This window comes from Lactuca saligna, chromosome 1 (assembly GCF_052625555.1).
Source record: "Lactuca saligna cultivar CGN05327 chromosome 1, ASM5262555v1, whole genome shotgun sequence".
Classification (NCBI taxonomy): domain Eukaryota; kingdom Viridiplantae; phylum Streptophyta; class Magnoliopsida; order Asterales; family Asteraceae; genus Lactuca; species Lactuca saligna.
This window is the reverse complement of record NC_136417.1, coordinates 26,560,370-26,571,812: the sequence shown is the minus strand read 5'-3', so window position 1 is coordinate 26,571,812 and position 11,443 is coordinate 26,560,370. Positions and strand designations below refer to the sequence as shown.

General features: G+C 35.5%; 2 protein-coding genes across 2 annotated transcripts; one reads left to right on the top strand and one right to left on the bottom strand.

Annotated features, from left to right (window-relative positions):
* The first annotated feature begins 1,830 nt into the window (after nt 1-1,830).
* On the top strand, nt 1,831-8,194 carry MLH1 (MUTL-homolog 1). The gene is made up of 17 exons (XM_078978225.1): nt 1,831-2,128; nt 3,406-3,693; nt 3,812-3,984; nt 4,064-4,136; nt 4,217-4,351; nt 4,498-4,708; nt 4,925-5,073; nt 5,245-5,346; nt 5,436-5,505; nt 5,591-5,720; nt 5,800-5,894; nt 5,977-6,085; nt 6,168-6,333; nt 6,418-6,579; nt 6,663-6,813; nt 7,466-7,626; nt 7,896-8,194. Exons 2-17 carry the CDS (start codon nt 3,460-3,462, stop codon nt 7,938-7,940), a joined length of 2,166 nt encoding a protein of 721 aa, XP_078834351.1. The 5' UTR covers nt 1,831-2,128; nt 3,406-3,459; the 3' UTR covers nt 7,941-8,194.
* A 451-nt stretch (nt 8,195-8,645) lies between these two features.
* Nucleotides 8,646-10,664, bottom strand: LOC145029757 (Transmembrane amino acid transporter family protein). The gene is made up of 2 exons (XM_078978229.1): nt 10,504-10,664; nt 8,646-10,423 (listed from the first exon to the last, which is right to left on the bottom strand). Exon 2 carries the CDS (start codon nt 10,386-10,388, stop codon nt 8,940-8,942), a length of 1,449 nt encoding a protein of 482 aa, XP_078834355.1. The 5' UTR covers nt 10,389-10,423; nt 10,504-10,664; the 3' UTR covers nt 8,646-8,939.
* Between the last annotated feature and the right edge of the window lie 779 nt (nt 10,665-11,443).

The window sequence follows — 11,443 nt, the reverse complement described above, 5'->3', positions numbered from 1 at the left end:
GGATATTAATTAATACATATATGTAATATTACTAATTTACCCTTAAACAATTTATTTAATTATTTATTATTTCTTGAATTCTTATTGGTGCATTTAAACACACAATAATTACTAAAAACATTTGAACATATATATATATATATATATATATATATATATATATATATATATATATATATATATAGAGAGAGAGAGAGAGAGAGAGAGAGAATACATTATCTAATTTTAAGGTTTCTTGACTTTCTTACACTTCACAATATCTGACGATACGATAGTGAATTGGTCATATATTTTTAGATATGTCGTACTTTTTTTTTTTTTTTTTTTAAATTTTAGATTTGTCGTATTTTATAATTCTAAATTTGTTGGATTTGTCGTTTAATAATGTTGAATTTTTAAATTTGTAGTTGTTAAAAAACTATATTTTAAGCTTTTAAAGTTATGAAAAATAGTTTTTTAGTTCTAAATATAACAAATTATTTTAGCAAAAAAAAGTCAATTTTAAGCCTATAAAATGGAGGAATGAGGGTGGGATCGGGGGCTATGTAAACGGAGGATTCGGGGGCGGGGGAAGGTATTTCCACTCCCGTTTGGTCCTGTTGAGATCCCTATCTAAAACCCTTAGTTTGACCAAAAGTCAACCCATGCCGAAAGTCAATGGTCAAATTCAAAGTCGACAACCACAATACCAAAAACCGACTCTCACGTCGCGACCAACCCATGGTCACATCATGGCCAACAAGTTCAGGCCAGATCCAAAACTTTTGAATTCGACAACTCAGTCGCGACTCAAAACCATCGCAACATCGTGAGGACCATACCCTCATGTTGTGACCAAGCTAGTCCAAAACAATCGAGATAAATCTTATTGTCGCATCACGATCACCATATGTAGATAGGGGCACTTAATGTATTCAATCCTTAACCTTTAAGGCCACCCATTCCAACTTTATGGAGGGCCTTCTTACTCCAAAAACATCATAAAAATCGATGCTTTATAGATATGCATGTCTTGATATCGTAAAAGGTCAAAATGGAGAAGAAATGAAACCACACTCACATTAATAACATCAAAACTCAGCCAAATCTCAAATCCATAAAATAACCTTCAAGAGACCATAAGGACCCATAAAGTTGCCAAATTTATGGAATCCTCCCATCCAAACTTCCACAATATGAAGAAAATGGAACAATAAGCCTATATCTAGAAGTTAACATCATAAAGTTCGAATCTTGAATTCTTACAATGCTTTAGAAATGGCTCAAACTCAAACTCCAAACTTGCCAATAGGTCTTCTACACCACAAGGGTCTTCTTCTTCCTCCCAAGGGCACCAAAGCTCCAAGAACAAGCTCACAAATGAAGAAGAGGCTATTAGGATTTGATCAAAGCTCTACAGGGTAATGAAGGCTGGAAATGAAACCCTAAATCCGAGATTAGGGGCTTAAATGCGAATGAAACCCTTGGGCTTGGGCTGCAACCCTCATCACGTCGTGACCATACACATGTCACGTCGTGAATAGCCTCCGGATAGACGATGTGACTCATGGTTTTTCCCAAAAACACTGTATTTGACTCCTTAATACCTACACTGGTCCATTATGAAAAAACGAGTGTTACATAAACATAACATGTTTTAAATAAGAAATTCTAAACAATTCGAAGACCTTGCTGTTAAGGTGTGTTTGGTAGAGACAGAAAAAATAGAAAAAATTATTTTATTTGTTTGATTAAAAATTTGATTATTTCCCATTTTTCCCATTTCTTTTCATTAAATAAATGGCGGGAAAATAAAACTTACCTGGACACCGAGAAATAAAAAAGGGATAATTGGCAAAAAAATGAGGGTGCGTCTTCTCCTCTTCACTTCCCCTTCGTTGAGCTCTTTCTGGAAATTTCATCGTCCCAATCTCTATCGTCATTCTCCATTCGATTAGGGCTCCAGTTTGGAGCGATTTTGTTCCAGTGATTGATTCTAGTATCTCCCCTCTTCTCGGTTCTACCTGTCATTCTCCGACCACTGCAGCATTCGACAACCAACATACCGTCCGTCTATCTTGTCGATTTGAAGTTCAAGAAGAAACATAAAATTAATTACAGGGGAACAACGTTATGTTTTTCATCATTGGTATGTTTTAATGACTTTATTTTCATATAAATTAACTGAAGACGAGGAATAGGAGTTTTTGAACAATCGATCGGAATTAGGGTTTACCATCAATCAGAAAACCTGCGACGATCACTCCTCACCATCGTGACTCTGGATTAAACTAAACTGTATTTTTAGGCTATGCTTCTGAAATTATCTTGATGCAACATTTTACTTAATGGACATTTGTGTTCAGTTTCACACCATGTATTTCTGACTCAATCTAGGGAGTCATGTACAGCTGGTGTTTGTTTCTGAGTTCACCTTCACATATCTTTGTTCGTTTGTTTGTCTGCTAGGATGATTTTCAAGTACAAATTCTAACGTTGGTGAAATTCTGTACCGATGGTGTATTTGTGATTCTCCTATTCATCCTGCTTCCCTCACTCCAGTTGAAGCCTTGGTCCCGTGTTATAAAGTTTTGAGTTAAAGTTAGTTGCTGTTTCTGGATTTGTTCTTTAGTCTTTGTTGTTGGCATGAATATAACCGCTTTGGAAGTGTAGTTTCACCACTCAAAGTACCATGTTTTCACCTCGTCTCATGTTGTAGTTCTGGTTTCTCGGCTCGCCATTAGTAATTGGTTATCTGTCAAGCTTTGGTGTCCTACTTGGGTTTTAAAGTCTTACATTGTTGTCGTTCGTTTTGATGCTTCTTGTGCAAGTTGTAAAATGTTGTTTAAATATGATAACATGGTAAAAAATTAATTTCCATTTCATTGCTTACTACAACTAAACAAGAGAATTGATTCTTAGGTCTGTTGTACCAAACAATGGAATCAATTTATTTTCTCCGGCTTAATTCTCTTTCTCTTAAATCTCATGTCTTCATTATCTGCTCCAATTCCATTTCCCTTTACCAAATGCATCCTAAGCTCAGTAGAATGGGAATGTCTATTTATTTTAAGACTTTTTCTTTGTTACAGTATTACTTACTTTGAAATCATATTTGACTTTGTAATGAAATATGTGCCAAGGGGAATCCACTTATTAGTTAGAGGTAATTCTTAACTTATCTTATCTGTAGTTTTGCTCAAGCATTGTATTCTACTAGTTGAATGCTTGTCCAGCTACATTGATTGCTAGCTAATAAACTTAAGTATTTATCTCTAACACCAACACTGCCAGTTTCTTAATTATATCTCAGAACAAACTTGTTTGGTTGTTTGTTCTGTAATATCTTCTAGTTTTTTCATTCATTCATTCATTCTTATGTTTCTAAAAATTAATTCCACTTGCTTTTTCCATTGCTATTTTTAGGATTCATTTACAGCAGCCAAAAAGTGGGTTGAAGAACTTTAAAATCTGCATATTATGGAAACAGATGCAGTCCTTCCTCCTCCATCACAAGACCCACCAAGGATCCAGCGCCTTGATGAGTCTGTAGTCAACCGAATTGCAGCTGGTGAGGTCATCCAACGCCCCGTTGCAGCCGTCAAGGAGCTCGTTGAGAACAGCCTTGATGCGGGGTCCACCTCCATACATGTTGTTATTAAGGATGGAGGCCTGAAACTCATTCAAGTTTCTGATGATGGCCATGGAATCCGTGTAAAACCAAACCCTCTCACTACTGTTTTTTTTTTCATCAAATGCTCCCCATAAATGTCCATATATATATATTTTTTGAAATTTGAGCTTTTCATTTAGGGGAAATTTTTTGTTTCAGTATGATGACTTGCCGATTCTATGTGAGAGGCATACAACATCAAAGTTGTCTGCATTTGAAGATTTACAGTCAATTAAGTCGATGGGGTTTAGAGGAGAAGCCTTAGCAAGCATGACTTATGTTGCTCATGTTACAGTCTCCACCATAACCAGCGGTCAGTTGCATGGTTACAGGTATAATATTGTTTTCATTACCCCTTTAAATTTGTAGTTTTACATGGAATTGGTTTTCATTATGGTTTTTGTGTGTTAGGGTATCATACAGAGATGGTGTGATGGAGCATGAACCTAAGGCGTGTGCTGCCGTAAAGGGGACTCAAGTAACGGTTGGGATTCATTCTTTCACATCCTCTTCATCTGTTTCATTACCCCCCCTTTGATTAGATGATGTGTGTGTTTTTACCAGATTGAGAATTTATTTTATAACATGATTGCACGAAGGAAAACTCTCCAGAACTCTGCTGACGATTATCCAAAAATTGTTGACCTACTTTGTCGGTTTGCTATCCATCATAAAAACGTGAGCTTCTCCTGCAGAAAGGTGAGTAGTTTAACTAATTGTTTTGCATGCATCTGAAACTAATAATTGTTTTGTTTTCCATAATTTTGGGAGGCATACTGCATAACTGCATAGGTTTTTTAATATTGGTTTTAATGTCTTGTACATATCCACTATCTGATTTTTAGCATGGAGCTGGTGCAGTTGATGTTCACTCAGTTGCTATGTCTACAAGGCTGGATGCTATCAGATCTGTGTATGGGGTCTCAGTTGCTCGCAGTCTGATGAAGATAGAGGCTTCAGATGCTAATCCATCTACTTCAGTTTTTGAAATGGATGGCTTTATATCCGATTCTAGTTACTCTGCAAAGAAGACTACCATGGTTCTCTTCATCAATGGTATGTGTTATGTGTTACACAACTTTGAGAAATCACAAACAAGTAACAAAAAGAAACAAAGAAAAAGTGAATATGCTCTAGCACTTTTTTCTTTTGTGTGGTTCAGTGATAATTGACACCCTTGAACTTCTGAATTTTGATTTGTGCAAATTTATTGACATTCTTGCTGATATTTTGGTTCTTGTTATAACCTAACTTTTCCTCACTTTTTCACAGAAAGATTAGTCGAATGTACTGCTCTGAAGAGGGCAATTGAAATCATCTATGCTGCAACTTTACCCAAAGCATCAAAACCTTTCATATATATGTCACTTATCTTGCCTCCTGAGCATGTTGATGTTAACGTGCATCCCACAAAGAGAGAGGTAATGATGTTTCTTGCATGATTTCTGTGTTATTTTCTCTTGACTTATCCAAATTGTTTTTTACTTTCACCACCTTAAAATTGTGTAACCGATGAATGCATGAAAGACCGAATGAATGAGGTTTCCAATACATCCTTCTTACTCTAAATTTTAGCTTATAATTTTATACAGGTGAGCCTTTTGAACCAGGAGGTTATTATTGAGAAGATACAATCTGTGATAGAATTGAAGCTAGGAAACTTAAACGAGTCAAGCATGTATCAAGAACAACAGGTAGTCTTTTGATTATAGAAATGTCAGAGCTTGCTTTTCTTTTTGGTTTGGTTCATCTAATATATAATTTCTTTTATGTGTTTGAACAGGCAGTGGATTGCTCTCCTGTTAGTTCAGTATCTGCAAACAAAGCTTCTTGTGTAAATACATCAACATCTGGTATGCAACTATGCAAGTGAAGTGATGCTCTTTCTTTTGTTTTGACTTGATATATCTTTTCATGCTATTACTTGTTTTCTTAAAGGGTCGCAAAAAATACCTGTAAATAAGATGGTGCGGACAGATTCTCAGGATCCTTCTGGGAGGATGCATGCTTATTTGCAAGTTAAGCCTTCTAGACACCATGAAAGCAGTTGTGGATTGAATTCTTTAAGGTAGGTTTTATACTATCTTTGGATATTTGGATCTTCAGATAAATAACCATACCTGTACATTTCCATTAACTAACTGCAGGTCTTCCATCAGACAGAGGAGGAATCCCAAGGAAACTGCTGATCTTACAAGTGTTCAGGAACTTATCGATGAATTTGAACGTGATTGTCACTCTGGTACCCTTGCTCACCACATTCGTTAAGAACTATATACGTATAATCTTGTGTTGCTGATGTCTGATGTTGTTCTTTTTGTCAGGTCTTTTGGACACTGTAAGGAACTGCACGTATGTTGGTATGGCTGATGATGATTTTGCTCTCCTTCAGCATAATACTCATCTCTATCTTGCCAATGTTGTAAATTTGAGGTAATATACCACCTCAACCCCTCTGTGTTAAGTTTGCAGAGTTTCTATAGCTTAGGCATTAAATTCTTCTTTCTTTTTGTAGCAAAGAGCTCATGTATCAACTGGTTCTGCAACGATTTGGTTACTTCAATGCAATACAATTAAGTGAGCCTGCCCCATTGCAAGAACTAATCATGCTGGCACTGACTGAAGAAGATCCGGATTCAGAAGGCATTGAGAATGATGACTTAAAAGTAAAGATAGCCCAAGTAAGTCTCTCAGTTTGAGGTTCCTCTGGTTTTAGCATTATGATCATCATTTAATGACCTGTATGTATGTATGTATGTACACAGATGAATGCTAAGCTTCTAAGTGAGAAATCTGAATTGCTGGATGAATATTTTGGCATTCATGTGGATCCACAAGCCAATTTGTCAAGGCTTCCTGTCATACTTGACCAGTACACACCTGACATGGATCGGGCTCCAGAATTTCTTCTTTGTCTGGGAAATGATGTAAGCTACACCATAAACATACCAACATATATACAAATATACAATCATGCACACATATAAATACATGATCATATCTTGTTTAGGTGACATGGAATGATGAGAAAGTTTGCTTTCAAACCATTGCTGCTGCTCTTGGAAACTTCTATGCTATGCATCCACCTCTATTGCCAAATCCATCAAGTGAAGGAGGTTCAGATTTTTATAAAAGACAAGGGAAAGGAAATGTTTCAGGAGGTACATGTATTTCTTCATTAACTGATCCCTTCTTTTTTGAATTAGAGTTGAAGTTCTAAATTAAACAAAAAGTAGGGTGTAAGTTGAAGTTGGTCCCTAAACTATTGTCCAATTACTCATTTAGTGACATTTTTTTTTGGCATTCTAAGGTCCTTTATCTTGTTTTGTGTACATTACATCCACTTTTAGGTTAAAGGGAAATTTGAGAAAATATCTTTGGGTTTGTGTTGAAAATGCCACTACAAAACTAAAAACCCCTTAACCATTCCCATTCAAAGTCCATCTCCCTTGTAGTGAGAAGTGAGGGTTTCACTGGGGCATTTTCGGCACAAATACAAGATAGGAATATATTTTAGAGGAGGGTCATTTTTTCTTTTGCTTTCAAATTTTCACATTGAAAATCTATATGGTTTTAGCAAATAGCATTGGACTTCCAGTTTATTTCTTATTAGGACATTATACTTTGACAAATCTATCCAATTAATAACAGTGAAAAATGGTTTGTATTTGAATGGCATTGTGGTTGGAAGAATGAAAGTAGGATGCTACAAATATAATAAATAAAAGTACATTGCTATTTCTTGTATTTAACCCATTTTTGTTTAGCATGAGACGCCTAGTTATCCTGTTAAAACACTGAAATGCATTTCAGGGAATGATATGGTAGAGGAAGGAGTTGATGAGGAGCTACTTTCGGAAGCAGAGAATGCGTGGGCCCAGCGAGAATGGTCAATACAGCATGTTCTGTTTCCTTCCATGCGGCTCTTCTTCAAGCCCCCAACTTCAATGGCCACAAATGGAACATTCGTGCAGGTATGTATGCATATGAATTGACCTTCTTGACCTTGCCATCTTTTTTATTTTTTATTTTTTTCATTTAGCTTTATTTAACTAACTAATTTACATGGCTTTTTTGGTCCCTCCCCGCCTTACTGTTTCTTAATGTTCTTTGCTGGGTGTTGAGTCCATGTGAAATGATTAAGTTTTCCCTCATCTGCTTCTATTTATAAATGTTATGTTTGCATAAATATGCATTTGAACGTTTTTGTGTAGCGTATGTAGTGAAAAGGTTGTTTATGCAGGTGGCCTCTTTGGAGAAGCTATACAAGGTTTTTGAAAGATGCTAGCCAGCGTTATTCCTTTTTCTGTTTATCTTGTAACAAAGAATACTAGAGATGTTTGGGTCCCACTTAAGTTTGTTGTTCACTCACATATCTCGATCTGTGGTTTACCTTGGGAATCCCAAAAGCTATTTTCGTTACTAGACAATTTCTAGTGCTATTTTTGATGCTAAGAGAGAGTGAGTCCTTGTACATGGTCCAACGCATATCAAAATACCCATCTTGTTTGGATTGGGAAATGTCAACGTTGTTTTGTAAAATCTTGTGACATGGTCTACTTACTAGGCTTGCAATCGATGAGTGGACATCCAATCATAATTGGATTGGATCGGTATGGCCTCAAAGTCCAGTTAAAAACAATCCAGTCCTTATTATCCAATTGGGTATCCATATGTATGTCATATGGGATATCGACTATTAAAGTTGGCAATCGACAAGTTTTATCATCCGATAGTTTTTCCTTTTAAGATGTTGACCCTGGTTAAGCTATCAATCACCATTGGGGGTATCACCTTCGACTAGACTACGACATATTGAAGCCAATTTGCACAGATATAAACGACATATTGAAATAATTACTTATATTGAGTTATTATAGAAAAACTCTTTTATAATTTTTGGCTCATATACATATCACTTATTTCAGCCAAACTATATTTACCAATACATGGGTATCCTAAATCTTCAATAATGCACATTAGAGAAAAAGTATACTCGTAAAAGATAACATATATTAAATATTTTCCCTTGTACAACAAATACGATCAATTATTACAATAGCAAAATTTAATCAAACGAAAAGGTAAATAACTTTTATAATCCGTATCTAACCCAGTTATATTGTTCCGGGAGATTATCTATTCTCGTAGCAAGGGCAATTTAGTCATCTTGGAATAAAAAATAACCGCAATGGCAATTATTTCTCCCGTCACGTGATACTCGTATGACCTAACCTAACCGAATCCAACACAGATCAGTTGAAGTTTTACTATCGAGTAGAATAGCTCACTCCGATTTACTTTGCAAACTATAAACATTCCCAACGACCCCAACAACACTAACCATGACAGCTAAACTCAACATCAACCAAGCCAAAAACCTCTCTCGGCTACTCAAACCGGGACCCTGGCTACTCAACCGGAGCGCGATAAGAGCCGGGAATGTAAATCCCAATGAAACAGCTGTTGTGGCCCCCGTGAACTTAAAAGCAGTCCATATACTTGGGATCATCGTGGATCCCAAGTACACGACTGCCAATAGCACAAAAGTCAACCCTAGACACCTCTTTCGGCTCTCCGATAAGGGAGCCGATCCATCAAAAACCAACGCATCAACCGTTTGCCTTAAAGAAAAATGAATCACCGGAAAAACAAGAACCAAATGAAACACGTATCCAACACGCACAATGTATGTTAAAGCCATACTAAACCGAACCCCTAAAGGTCGGTCAAAGTTAGTCAAAATGTCCGATTCCGTGTCCTTTCCGAATAAAAGGTAACCCGCGATTGCGGTCGAGGCGTAGATTGTAACGCAAAGAGCAGTTGTGAGACGCCCGACTTTGTTCATTTTTTGAGGCGAACGGTTTTCAAGCTCATTGTAAATCGGTTGAACATTAAAGTGGCAAACGTACGCGTTTGACATGATTGGAATCACGACTAGTAAGTCTAGAATCGCCTTTTCAGACCCGAAATCCGGTGTTAATCTTGGAGTTCCGATTTTACCCTCGAGGAGTTTAATAAATGCAACGATAAAAGCTACGAGTACAAAGACAACTGCAAGGGCAACCGAGGCAGCTGAAGTTGTGCTTAAAGAATCGATTTTGTTGAGAGCACATAAAGGGGCAAGACAAATGATTACCACTACCAAGATTACTATTTTCCGGTGATCCCAGAACCCGTTTCCTAACCACTGATCAAAAACACCGGTGTGCCTGAGGGAACCCGACATTACATCACCGATTATGATCAAATAAACTACTAGAACGCCTGCATTGTTGACTATGATACAAATTTCTGACAAAATTCTTGCTGGTTTTCCTAAAGCTTCTTGAACGACCTCCCCATAAGAATTAGATTTAGATTGTACAGCGAATCTGACAAGGAGTTCGACGCTAATTTCAGACAGAATACCCATCAAGAAAATCAAAATGAGTCCAACGATTAAACCCAGAACTTTCATGGTGGCAGGAAGTGCCATGATTCCGGCCCCAATTACGGAAGTGGATAAATTAAACACAGCTCCATAGATCCCAGAACCAGAACTAGAAGCAGAATCTTCTTTTGGCACAATTACAAGGGGCAAGTGATCAAAATCGATTTCATCGTTTAGATCATCGTAATCTAGATCATCTACAATGTGGGATGACTTAGGGTTTTGAGATCCATGATTATTTTGGTCTTTTGATTGCAATTCGACAGAAGAATCTTTGGGGATTGGCTTATAATTGCTCCCCATTGACGAATCAAATGGGTATGAATCTGTAACTAAATCTACAGAAAACCGAAGAAGAAAAAGTAATCGAGATTGAGATATACTACGAAGTAAAAAACGAGTCAGATTGTGTACTTACAAGATCGATGAAATGGGAACTTGATTCGGAACCTTTGATTAAAGGATTGAATGAAGAAGGATTGTGATGGATCACTAGATCTCAGGGGTTTGTCGATTGATTTAATGACCAATGGATCGAGGAGCGAGAAAGTTATTGGAAATTATTTGTCCGAAGGGGTTTGCTTAGCAGATAAACAGTAGGTGTAGTTTGACTTTCAAATTTTGACTTCTACGTTACTATTTGGGCTTAAAATGAATCCAGCCCAACTAAAATTACACTTTATAGTTTGAAACAGAGTAATTATATTTGTCCTTTTCAACAGGGTAAATTTTTTTTATACACATTTTGCTATTTAACTTGTATAATTGTAATATATATATTTAATAAGTTAATTGTTTAAATGTATAAAAAAGAAAGTTGTTTAAATATGATCATTTTTTTTTACAAATTTTTTAAAATTTTTTATAATTTCTTACAATATTTTTATAATTTTTTCCCCTACAAGTTTAATACAATGTTTCAAATCTTTGTTTATAATATTTTTGAACTTTTCTTATTCTTTCATATCATTTTAATATAAGTGTTTCAAACCAAATATTTTATAGATGTTTCAAATTTTTCTTACAAGTATTTAACTTGTTTTTTTATTTACATTTTCATATAACTTTTTTATAACTTTCATACATTTATTTCTAAACTTTATTTTATAACATTTTTAAAGTGCTTCATAGATTTTTTTTATGATAGTTTAATATTTTTTATAATATTTTAAAATACTAGTTTAAACGTTGTATTAAATAATTTAAAGTTTATAAACTTCTAGCTAAAAAGTATTAAAAAGTTGGAATAATTTTAAAACATTTACATTATATAGATTTTTTTTTTGTTTTTTTATTTGCTAAGTAATATTTTCTTTTTATTTAAAAAAAACCCTCCATACTTATTGTTACATATTTAA